Source organism: Sturnus vulgaris, chromosome W, assembly GCF_052056855.1.
Source record: "Sturnus vulgaris isolate bStuVul1 chromosome W, bStuVul1.hap1, whole genome shotgun sequence".
Taxonomy (NCBI): Eukaryota; Metazoa; Chordata; class Aves; order Passeriformes; family Sturnidae; genus Sturnus; species Sturnus vulgaris.
This window is the reverse complement of record NC_142282.1, coordinates 39,901,073-39,913,868: the sequence shown is the minus strand read 5'-3', so window position 1 is coordinate 39,913,868 and position 12,796 is coordinate 39,901,073. Positions and strand designations below refer to the sequence as shown.

The 12,796-nt window shown below is 42.7% G+C and overlaps 1 protein-coding gene across 2 annotated transcripts; it reads right to left on the bottom strand.

Moving 5' to 3' along the window:
• Window positions 1-587: 587 nt before the first annotated feature.
• Window positions 588-7,009, bottom strand: LOC148220168 (uncharacterized). 2 transcript variants are annotated; one of them, XM_088155594.1, is made up of 2 exons: window positions 6,882-7,009; window positions 588-5,255 (listed from the first exon to the last, which is right to left on the bottom strand). In XM_088155594.1, exon 2 carries the CDS (start codon window positions 3,064-3,066, stop codon window positions 1,615-1,617), a length of 1,452 nt encoding a protein of 483 aa, XP_088011720.1. In that variant the 5' UTR covers window positions 3,067-5,255; window positions 6,882-7,009; the 3' UTR covers window positions 588-1,614. The 2 variants fall into 2 exon arrangements, with proteins under 2 accessions (XP_088011720.1, XP_088011719.1); XM_088155593.1 differs by having other exon boundaries at window positions 6,782-6,889.
• Window positions 7,010-12,796: the final 5,787 nt, after the last annotated feature.

Genomic DNA, 12,796 nt, shown 5'->3' with positions numbered 1-12,796 from the left:
CATTCTGCTGCCAGAGGAATGGAGAAAAATGCATGGGCAATATCGATAGTGGCGTACCACTTTGCTGCCTTGGACTCCAGCTCATACTGGAGTTCTAGCATGTTCGGCACGGCAGCGCTCAGCGGTGGAGTCACCTCATTCAATGCACGATAGTCTACAGTCAATCTCCATTCTCCTTCAGATTTACGCACAGGCCAGATGGGGCTGTTGAAGGGTGAGTGGGTTTTGCTGACCACCCGTTCGCTCTCCTGTTTACGGATCATTTCATGGATGGGAATCACTGAGTCTCTGTCAGTACGGTATTGCCAACGGTGTACTGTTGTTCTGGTGATTTGTTGCTGTTGCTCTTCAACTCTCAGTAGTCCCACAGCAGAGGGGTCATCTGCAAGACCAGGCAAGGTGTTCAGTTTTCTAATGTCGTCTGTCTCTACAGCAGCTATCCCGAAAGCCCAGCGATATCCTTTTGGGTCTTTGAAATATCCATTTCTAAGACAGTCTATGCCAAGGATGCATGGGGCCTCTGGGCCAGTCACGATGGGGTGTTTCTGCTGCCCGATGCCCCAAACAGAACACAAACTAACAGAGTGTCAGTTTATGCGGTGCTTTATTCAGGGCCCGGGGAACCTGCGGACTAGCGTCCAAAGTCAGGGTCCCACAGTTCCCTTTTTCGTCAAGTTTTTTATACCTTTTTACAAAGTAGTCCACGTGCAGAGGTACACATTCTTCAAGACAATACAGATACATAAATCTTGTAGATATCATTCCTAAAAGTTATAAATTTTGCATGCTTGTCTATTCAAAACTATAGGCTACCCCCCTTTAATTCCCCCTTGCATGTTTTCCCATCACCAGAACCCTTTATTTATTATTATACTTTAGCCTTATCCTGAAAGTTTCTAGATGTTCTTATATGCTCCACTAAATTCTTTAATTATCTTTAATTATTGTTTCCACAGTCCCCAGCTCATTCCCAGGGCTGGTTCCCAGGGCCTGTCCGAGAACTGCAGTTTTCTAAGCCTTAGCATGACTACTACTATATCTACATTAGTCCTTTTTCTCATTATTTCGGTATCATTTCTGCCACCTGTTCCCAGTTAAACTCACTTCGGCCTCCACTACAGTCAGCGGCTGGGATCCTCCTGTTACCCCAGAAATAGAGATGGATTCTTCTCCTACATACTTTGATGGCATCAGAGTACATTGGGCGCTGGTGTCAACCAAAGCCTTATGTTTTTGTGGGTCAGATGTGCCAGGCCATTGGATCCACACAGTCCAATAGATCCGGTTGTCCCTTTCCTCTACCTGGCTAGAGGCAGGGCTCCTCTATTCCTGGTCTTGGTACACGTTACTCTCTTCCTGTAAATAGGTTCTTGAGCTCCCTTCAAGAGGATCAGTCATATCATCATTCTGATAGTGTCTGGAGTTCTGTACACGAGAGACTGGAGCAGCATTGACTCTAGATGAGCTTCTTGTGGTAGGTGCCCCTCTTTTCATCTCACGTACCTGGGCTGCTAAGGAGGAGGTGGGTTTTCCATCCCACTTCCTCATGTCTTCTCCATGCTCCTGAAGGAAAAACCAGAGGTTACCTCGTGGAGTGTGTCCTCTTTCCCTGTTTCAGGAATGCCGGCTCCTAATGGCAGAAACTCTTGTTGTTTTTGGGGAGATCTGGTACGTGTTTTCCTTAAGTTCTTTTTTTAGTTTCTGATGGCCCTCTTCAATTAAGCTCTGGACTTGCTCAACCAGCCTTATTTCCACGGATGAGACATGGGTACGAAATGGGGCTGTGACAGTGTCCTCATAAATTCTTAGTTTATTGGCCAAGACGCCTACAGTGTCCTCACCTTCCCTCCACTGCAGCGTTGCCAGGTAACGGGAATACATCTCTGGTCTAAGCCGTGCGAATTTTAACCACATTTGTGACGTGCACTGGACACAGTCTGGGCTGTTAGGAAATGTTTCATCTTCTGAGAAAATGATCTCCAGCACAGCCAATTCTCTCAGGCATCGGATACCTTGTTCTATTGTACTCCATTTTCCTTGGTGCACCTGGAGATCTTTACAAAGGTATCTGTCCTTCACACTTGTCAGCAGTCGCCGCTGGAGGCTGAGAGTATCTTGGGTTCTCCCAATCCCCTGGTCAATGACCACATCCCGGGACAGAGATCCCAGTTGCCTGGCCTCACTTTCATCCAGAATGGTGTCATTGGCTGCAGAGTCCCAGATGCGGAGCAGCCAGGTCAGGATGGACTCATTCATCTGGCGGGTGAATTCCCTCCACATGTCACACAGCTCACCCAGGGATAGAGAGCGAGTGATGATTTCTGGCTCTGTCTCTTCGGCTGGGTGCCAAGGTCCTGTCACGTCCTTGTCAGTCACTATGCGAACTGATTTGCTCTTTGATTTCTTCTTCTGAACGGGGGCAACTGCTACTGGTTTAGGCTGTTCTGGTTCAGTGATGGTTTGAATGGACATGCTGATGGTGCTTTTGGTTCCTTTCTCCTCTGTGGCAGTCTGCATAGACAGGGACGCTCTTGCTTTGTGTTTGGTCCTTTTCTCCTTTGTGACATTCTGTGCAGACATGGAAGCAGTTGCTTTATTTCTTTTTTCCTCTTCCTCAAGAATACACTGCACTACACCATGTAGTGTTTTGTTTCTAAGCATGTTGTAGGCTGTAAAGGCTGTGCAGAGGAGACAAAGCAGAACTAACAACAATATTATGCTCTCCTTAGCATCCAGCGGGAACTCAACATTTCCAAAAACTACTGTATCAGGCCGGAAAGATTGGAAAAAATAATTCTTTACCCCTCCCCCCAAGGGCTGGGTGTGATTCTTAAAACCCCGGATGTAGCAACCTAGACTAGGACAAGCAAACAAAGTCGAGTATATATTCCGGATTATGTTCATTGCCTCAGAGGTTATCATGCAGTAGACATAATAGGCCAATAAAGCAATTTTTATACCATATCCTCGTCTACACAGGAGCATTACAGCTGGCAGATAGTTCCCCATGTGCGGAAAAATATAGAGAGCAAGATATAAAACCCATGTAAGCATGTTGAGAATCATGGTGAATACAAAATTCTAATACTGACTTTTCTCAGTACCCTTCGTGCCCCACGTTGGGCGCCAATAAATGTGTTGGTTTGAAAGTAAAACCAGTGCGAGACTCCAAGTCAGTAATACAATTTAATAGGAGAAAAGAGAAAAAATAAAATACATGCAATAATATAAAAGAAAAAACCACCGACAAAATCCTAAATACAACCTGACACCCTGTCAGTCAGGGTCTTGGTAGCAGTCTTTATAAATGGTGGCTGCAGTCCTCCTGGATGACAGATATGATTCAGTTGAAGCAGTGCTCCTGTAGAAGGTGTTCCTCCGAAGGTCCAGCGATGATGTGGAAAAAAAAAGGTCCGACTTTCCTCTGGGATCCAGTGGAAAGGACTGCCCTGGTGTTCCAAATCTCAGTTTTTATCTAGGTAGGAAATGTTTGTCTCCTCCCCCTGGCTGGAGCATCTCCCAATGGGATGCTGTATTCTTATCAGTCACGCAATAGGACTTAATGGCCCATTAACAGAATATATCTTCTGGAGGAAGGATGGGTTGGGAAATTATAACGATGATCATCCCCTGATTTTATCAGATGGCACATCAGCAGAGGATATCTCCCACAGAGATAAGGATCACCACCCCTCCCACATTTCAACAGATGGTGATAGAATACACATTTTTGCATTGTACCCCAGGACAACTGGGGATGCAGAGATCCACCCACAGCCCATGGAGGAGATGCTCACGCTGTAGCAGGTGGATGCCTGGAGGAGATTGTGATCCGGTAGGAGACCCATGGAGAGAGAGGGGCCCCTGCTTCCAAGTGGCTTGGGGAAAGGAATTCGCTGCTGCCACTGGAGCCCAGCTCAGAGCTGCTTCTTCTGCTCTGGGGTGAGCCTCTGCTTGTGAGAGCAGCCACTGAACTGGGACCTTATGAACACCTACCTCACTAAAAGAGGGACCTTTCAACATCTGCTCAGGTGCCTGGCATCCTGACCTCACCTCTCCCTGCCCTGCTGGGAGCAGCCAAGACGACTCTTGCTGGGTTTGTGGTTCTGTTTGTTGTTAATGCCGTTGTTGTTGTTGTTTGTTTGCTTTATTACACATACTAGTAAAGAACTGTTATTCCTATTCTCATATCTTTGACTGAGAGCTCCTTAATTTCAAAATTATAACAATTCAGAGGGAGGGGGTTTACATTTTCCATTCCAAGGGAGGCTCCTGCCTGCCTTAGCAGACACCTGTCTTTCAAACCAACAAAGCATGATTATTAATGAATCCCCAGAGGAAGCAGTCCAGGCTAGGACAGGCAAACAACAACAAATACACATTCCAGATAACCCTCATTGCCTGTGATGTTATTATATCATAAACAAATGTCACACTGTACACCAACAGACCAATCCTTATCCCTCTCCCTACTTTAACAAATATTATCACAAGGACCACATATGAGAATATATACAGGCCTAGGTACTGCACCCACATGAGCAGATTAAGCAACATTGTAACCAGGCAGTTCTGTACCCAATACACAAATGCTTCAATGAAAATTGCTATTTCACTTTCTCTCTCAAGCCTCACATTGTGTGCCAATTGGATGTGCTGGTTTTAACAATCGTCAGTGAATTCTGTTGCCCTGGAGTTTTGGCCTTCTGATGTTGACATATTCATGTTACACCTTCTCACACTCTTTCTGATAAACAGTGTATTGTTTGCATTCCTCTTTGGAGGAAGAGAGGATTGACTGACATTGTGATGAGCCAGTAGAGTCAGAGGTCTCTTCATCACTGTCCAAACCACGATCATTGTTAGATTTCCATAAATAGTCATGTCATATAAATAAAGCGCTTTTCCTGCTCATCCAACTTGGAGTCAGGTGTGTGTCTGTCTCCCTCTCTTTCTGTGTGTGTCACAACGACCACAGAATTCAACTCTAAATAAACCACTCCCTTACCCCTGCCCCTTCCATTAATGAAGAGACAATAAGGAGAGATTATAAATTGAAAATACCAATTTGCTAAAATCACAATAGCCACAGCAGAATCAATAGCAAAAGTACTCAAAACCCAGAAGCTAGTTTGTCTGAATAAAGGTTGTGCAGATGCTGGCTGAGCTCTGTCCTCCACAGTTTCTTGAACTGCCGCCTCCAACTCTGCCACTTGGAGCCATCCACTTCAAGACCACAACTCCATAGTAGCACTCTGGAAGATAAATGGGAAGAGGACAAAAAGCCATCGAGTAGCAGAAGGGATCAAGTCATTGCAGCTTAAGGGGACAGTCCACTGCACTTCAGAGACCAAGACTACAACAAAGAGTTTCCAGTTTCTGGCCCCAGGTTTTTCCTGCCAAAACCATGCACCCCCAGCAATGAAGTGGGTGGTATCAAATGAACAGTGCTAAAAACTCCACTCTCTTTTCTCTGTAACTGGGACACAAATTAAGGCACAAACATGGGAAAAGTAAGGTTTTGGTTTCCCAAGTTCATGCTCTCAACATGAAATCTTCAATGGGATGGAAATATTTGGAGTGAGTCCTCGAATTCCAAGACTGAGTGTCTTGGTTTAATTTGAATTTCCCGGCCAATGCACCAAATAATGTCATAGTTTTGATTTGCCAATTTAAATATACTCATTTTTTGTTGTGAGACAGAACCAGGAGCAGAAGCAAGGCAGGCCTAAAACTTAAAAGGGTATAAAAAGAAATTTATTAACTACACAAAGAAAGGGGAAAACAACCAAATTCAGAATAAGATCTTCAGACCACTTCTTCCTTTCCTCTCCCAACCTTTATAACAACAAAACAAAAATACAAAAAACTACTTCAGTCAGTTCCCAACTTAAATAGTCCTTTTTCAATTCACTTTGGAGACAGAAGTTTTTCTTGCCAGGCTATAGGGATTTCTCCACAAGGAAGAAAACAGTCCTCTCGTGGTTTTACTTTCACGATTTGCATCCACACGGGAAAAAGCTTGCAAAGTCATGAAGCTCCTCCCATCTTCACAGCTTTCCCATAGCTGTGCTTATGGGCCATGTTAAACTCATGGGGTATTACTTTTAAGAATTAATTGTTCCAAAGCAAAAGCTCTCTTCATCTCTTTTCTCTCTGTTCATGTTTCATCCTCAAAAAACCGAGATCCCCTTCTTTCCTCGGGGCAAAGATTCTCAACACAGGTACTTTTAGTCAAATAATCTATTAAATGGAACACTCCAACCCCCCATGTCTTTTTCTCCACGGTTTATAGGAATTTTCAGTGCGATATCAGTCCATCCCTACAACTTTACAAAAGGATTTTTCAGCTAATTTTACAGCATCTTCTCATTCTCCTATTTAAAAGCTTAGATCTTGATTCACTGACTTCGGAGTATCTCCTTTTCCCCCTTTCATATTCAAAGGAAAGCTGGAGGTTTTGGAAATCTTATCTGAGCACGAAAGAGTTAAAGTTTCACACAGCTGCAAGAGTTGGGCCAGGGCCAGGCCCAGGCCCCGCTGGGTGGGAGGGGGGCGGCTGAGATGTCCATCAGCCTTTTTGGGGTTTAGCTGCAGCAGCCACACCGCCCATGGTCACCCCTGCTTCCCAGACAGGGGCCCGGCTGCCTTCCCCCCAAGGCCGCGCGGGGGGCTGAGCGGGCTCTGCCCCTCCGAAGCTTCTCCAAGCCAGCAGCAGGAGCCGGGCCTCCCTTGAGCCACGGGCCCATGGGGGAGGAAGCTGAACTAAGGTCTTACTTACAAGCTTTTCCATCGGGTCCCCTGGTTTGCAGACAGGGCCCAAGCGGCCTCCCGGCCCCCCCCCCCCCCCATGGGAGGGAGCTCGGGCCTGCCGGTGTTACCTGGTCAGCCACCGGAAATAAAAGAGTCCTTTTTCCCGAGTTACTTCCTTCAAAATGTGTGTTCACGGAGCGAACTAACTTTCTCTAATTGGATTTTCAGGCTGTCAGTAACCAAACCAGCCTTCAATTGGTCCAATCCACTCACAGAGGAAGTTCTCATAGAGAGAACTCTCTGAGTTTCTTCTTCCCAGGTGAAACCAGCACATTGAGTTCGAGACATATTTAACAGATGAGGAGGTGGTAGAACTGCTACCCCTCATACAAATGGAGGGGCAGCAGGATCTGCCAGATGGTGAGGTACAGATCACACACACCTATACCCCAAAGGAGTTAAGGGAACTTTTAGAGATCTATGAGCAAAAGTGTGGGGAAAGCATCTTAGTGTGTATTTTGAGAGCTTGAGATAGTGATGCTGCATGTATCCACTTGTCAATAGCTGAAAAACAACTGTTAAGTCCTACAGTCAGTGACAATCTGATACAACAGAGATATGCTTAGTTACAAAATATCAAGGGTCCTGACAGACAGGATGTTGCTGCACCTATGCTATATCAGTTGTTGTGTGCTGTAGTTTTAACAGCATATGCAGATACTGCCAAGTTAATGTCATCCCTTGGAAATTGGTGTACAATGGAAGAAGGTATTAGTTTCCTGCAGCAGATGGGGATGACTCATGCACTAATTGCAGGATCTAATCCAGATGGGGCAGCAGTAACAGAAAGTATCATAATACAGCTTTTGAGAGGGGTGTCTGTTTCACTGAACCTCTTGATTATAGCAGCAGTCATGAATGCTACTGCTGATATAGGTGCCCTTGCAAATACATGAAGGGAAATTTGGGTTGCAATTTCAGAACCAACTGTGCAGGTGGTGAATGAAAATAAGCCAGCAAAACCAAAAACAGTTACCTCATATGTGATGAGGAAACAAATGTGGAATGGTCTTGTGGAAGTCAGTGTTCCATGATCAGAAATAAATGGGATTACATCAAAAATGTTTAGTCATTGGCAAGATTGGTGCCGACACAAAATCTCCTCCCCACTGAACTGTCACCTCACAGTGAGGCACTACCTGGCAAATGCCAAAACAGCAGGAATGGACTAGGAAGAAAGTTGTTTGGCAATGGACCAACAGAATTAGAGTCTTTATGCAATCTGCTTAATATCACATTGTGAGGGAACAGGGATCCTGGCGCTGCAGAAAAACCCTAAGAAGCACAAAAGAAAGCAGATTACACATGATCTGAAAACAGAAAAGGTGTCCTGTTTCTTTGAAGCCTACAAACCTTGAGAAAAATAACAAACTGTCAGGCCGACGGATTTATTACAGACCTGCAAGTGGGTTGCGCACAAAGAACTGAACACAGATTCTCACACTAAGAGTATAAGTACTGTCTTCACTCTGCAATAATCAGATTCATTTGCTCTCAGCTTGTCTCACATTCATACACTGCATCACATTTCAATTGCTCCCCTTAGAAGTGAAGAAAAATGTTATTCTCAAGACATATCAGCATCTTTTCAGTAGTTAAAACTGAAATAATAAAACTGCAGCATGAGTCAACATGAAGAAGAAAATTAAGATGCAGATGTAGTCTTGCAAATAACAAGTCCTGATTACTGAAACTTAACTATTTAATAATTTCACAAGTATGCTTCACAACTATTGCTAAGACAACATCTTATTTTCTTGGTGTTAAATGTCTCAACATAGATCACAGTCTTGGGTTACTGTACACATAACTGTGGCTTTTTCACAAAGTTCTGTAAGGTCAAAATTTATTCACACATGATTTCTTATTTGGGGATATTTAAAGCTTTAATTCAATTTAAAATTGTTACAAACTCTTGAAATGGTTAGAAATACTGTTACATCTTGAAGTTGAAACAAAACAATGGCATCTAACTAAAGCAAATTTATTCCAACTATTGGTCAGTTTTTTTTTTTTATTTCCAATGTTTTAATCAAGACTGTCCTTGAAGAATCTGTTTATCATTGTCTTGGTTTAGGACAAATTTGGGAGGAAACCTCTGAATGAGGTCCCTCGGGAAAAAAAAAGAAAAAAAATTGGAGAGAAGTGGAAAAAAAAGAAAACTGTTTATTCAACAGGCAACATACCTCCCAGCACAACAATGAACAATATCAAACAGCAAAACCTCTCGCTGTTCTGAAGAGATGACAGATTTAGAAGAGTTTTTTCCATGGGCTGCCTGGCTCACTCAGTCTGCTCTCATTCCCACCTGTGCTGGGGAATGCTGCGGCCCAGGCCAGGCCCGGTGGGCCACAGGTGTGAGTTCCCGGTGCTCTTCTGGGTTTTCAGTCCAGAGCAGGTTTAAACAGTTCCAGGAAAACAGAAAAAGGAAAAAAAAAACAGTCCAGGGGGCTTCTCTGCCTCAGCTAAGCCAGAAAACTAACCAAGAGTAAAGGAGAGATCTCTCTCGCTATCCACCGCAGACAACACAGTCCGAGTGCAGGAATGCGGGGGAGCCCGTGCAGTCTCTGATAACAAACTCTGTACTTCTTCTTCCCCCCCTTCACTCCTGGAACCAGTCTTAAAGTTGCAGAATTTAATACTCAACACCAACAGAACAGACTATTTGGGGATATAGGCATCATACAGTCACCCCAAGACAATCATAGAATTCCAGAATGTAGTATTTTGCATATGGTCTCACAGGAAATGTTCTTGGTGCATTATTAATTACCATCAGTAACTCTTTCCCTTTTATTCAAGTCATAATGAATGAACTATGACCTTTCATTCCCAAATTATGTTTCTTAATCAAGCTCCTAGTTTTAGAAGGATTCTCCTTTGAATTCCTCAAGGACTACTATAAGTTAACTGATATCAAACAAAGAACCTTATTTGATATTTTTATTGTATCTATAGACAAAAGTTTTAAAGTTTTAGATTTCTGCTTTAGGATCAAATAAATCACACTTTGAACATGCATGTTTCTCTCCTCTGATGGGACAGTTTCAACTTTTAACTCAGATCTATGTCTGAATTGTATAACTAAATTTAGGCCAATGGAATCTCATTCCAAATAATTATGTCTTTTAAATTGACATGGATCATCTCCCTTTTCTCTTTTTTATTATTTTAAGGGAGAGATTGTTTGGTTGCTTTTGCTTTGGCTTTTGTATTTGTCCAGACTAAAACAGTTACAATTTTTAAGGTTTGCTAGTCGTCTACTGCATTTCCTTCTCCATTTTTCCTTTTCTGCCCTAACCACCGTCCATCAAAGTCAACTTATATCCCAAAAAGAGATAAGCACTGACACACACCAATACTGTACTGGTCAGACACATTACTGAAACTAATTTCTCCATTTCAACACAAGAAGAGTTACTCAACACAAAAGCTCATCCATTGAAGCATTCTTTAAAGTTCTGTTTTCTACTACAATCTTTTACTCACTGATGACTATTCACACTTTGTCAAAGATCCTCGATGTGCTATGTTTCTTACAGATAGACTGATGAAAAAACCTTTTTTCACCATAACTTCAAGTACTGAATAATTATGTAATGGAAAAGAAAACGGAGACAATTTTAATGCTTGCTAACAGATGGGTGATATGTTTCCTTGTACTGAAAAAAGAAATTCTCACATGGCAGTATCACAATAGGCTTTAGTTAGCATGAGCTTGATGGTAGAAAAATTTTATGTTTAAAGTTGTTCTAGATTATTGTCTTCATACTAATATAGATTTGCAATTGAATATAAGCTGTTTGCCTTCAATTGAATGCAAGCAAAGAAAACCAAAAGATTTTATTATCTACTTCCCATTAGGAAGTGATGTCCATCTACTTCTCCGGAAGCAGGGCTTGAGTACATGTAACACTTGCTCTGGAAAACAAATGTAAGTAACGAATACCCCACTTCCTTCTTCTTTCTCTTAGCTTTTATATCTGAGCAAACATCATATGATATGGACTATCTCTTTGGTCAGTTTGGATCAGCTGTCCTGGTTATATCCCCTCCCAAGACCTTGTCCAGCCTACGGGTGGGGGGAGTGGAATGTTGGAGAGACAGTGTTGATGCTATGGGAGCACTGCTCAGCAGTAGCCAAGACAGAATAATCTTTTCTCTTGACTGAAGAAATCTGGTTGGCTTAATTATTCTTCCTATTGAAGCCACTTCACACTTTAGATCATGCTTTCTGCCTTTCTTTGATTTTTTCCCAGTTTGACTACCTTTTTTTTTAAAGAGAGGCGGATAGGAACTGTTAAGCACCAAACTGACATTCTTATAAAATCTGTAATAAATTGAAGATCTTGTCCCTGAGTGAAGATTGGCAGCTCAAAAGCCAGCATATTATGCTTTAAATTGGGAGTATCTTTATATACATCACATTTGTTTATATCTGCCACCTCAGCCTTCAATCCCTGTCTCAGTCTTCTTGTAAAGATAATCAGAGATGGTTGGTGACTGCTAGGCATTGTTTATTTTACCCTGTGCTGCTAGTTTCCTTGAAAAAAGAAAATGTTAAGTGGTAGCTTACAGATTCGAAAAATTAATAGTTAAAACCCAGTTATTCTTGTGGGATTTCCAGTACAGTAGCCTCTGACTTTGAGGATTAATCAATTAATTGTAAAGTATACAAATACAAGCTTATATTCTACCCTGTCACTGATTGTCTGGCTTCCCCTTAATGACAAAGCATTTGATGTTCTGCCATAAATGTCTCTTATCTACAGACACATACCTTTATCTTCCCCCCTTTCGTCCTTCTGCTTTCATTTAAGGCTGAAAAAATGCCAATAAATGTTGCCAGTGGTTTTTGGGGTCCCTTTGGGATCCCTGAGACTGCCTCAGCAGTCCTCAACGATAGAGCATGTTCTCAAGCCTTGCCTGGATAAGATGTGGCTTGTGGCGCACTCTCAGCCAGCAGGGTGAAGAGATCGGAATACGAAGAAAGGCGCAAATCCATAGTTTATTCTATGAAGGCATCCAGTCTTGCATATTCAACGGTTGGGGTTTTTCAGGGTTTTTTATATCTTTTGAGGGTTTTACATTTTGCACCAATTACCAAGGGAATTCTACATTCTAACCAATCCCCAAAGGATTTTACATTCAAAGCTAGCCTATAGATACTTGTCCTGGTTTAGGGCAAATTTGGGGGAAAAACTCCAGAAGGAGCCCCCAGAAAGCAAACCCCCATGACTCATCCCCCCACCACCAGGTTCGGGAAGAATTTCCTCAGAGAGAAGTAGAAAAAGTCCTGTTTATTTAACAAAAAAAAAAAAAAAAGAAAAAAAAAGAAAACAACACCAGATAACAAAAACTCTTTCACCCCTCTGAAAGGGTGACAAACTCAGAAAGTCTCTCCTGCCAGTGGCCTTTCAGTTATCAGTCTCCAGTGCTGGGGTTGACTGCTGCAGATCACAATATGCAGACTCCCAGTGTTTCTTGGTGTTTCCCAGGTCCCCGTCTGGAACAGGTTCAGATGGTATTCAGGAAAGGGAAAGAAAGAAAAAAAAAAAAAAAAAAGTCCAGGGAAAAAATTCGTCTGCTTGGCTAAACTAACTAATAAGCAAAAGCAAGGGCAAAAGCAAAAAGTAGGAGCGAAAGCAAGCAAGCAAGCAGGCAAGGCAAGCCTAGCCTCTCCTAAACACAGACCATGGGGAAGGTGAACCAGTTGATAACAAGACAAAACAAACTTTCACTTTCAGAGTCAGTCCTGAAAGCACAGAACATAATAACAAGCATAAACAGAACACACGATTGGGGATACAAGCACCATAACGTCACCCTAGGACATTCCACCCCTTATCTCCATATCGTGAACATACTACTAAACACCATGTAAAAACGTCATCAAGTAAAAACTTCCATCTTTCACTTACTCAAACACATTTCCTTCCATCTCACTTGCTCAGACTTTCGACACTTAGACATTTCCTTCTGT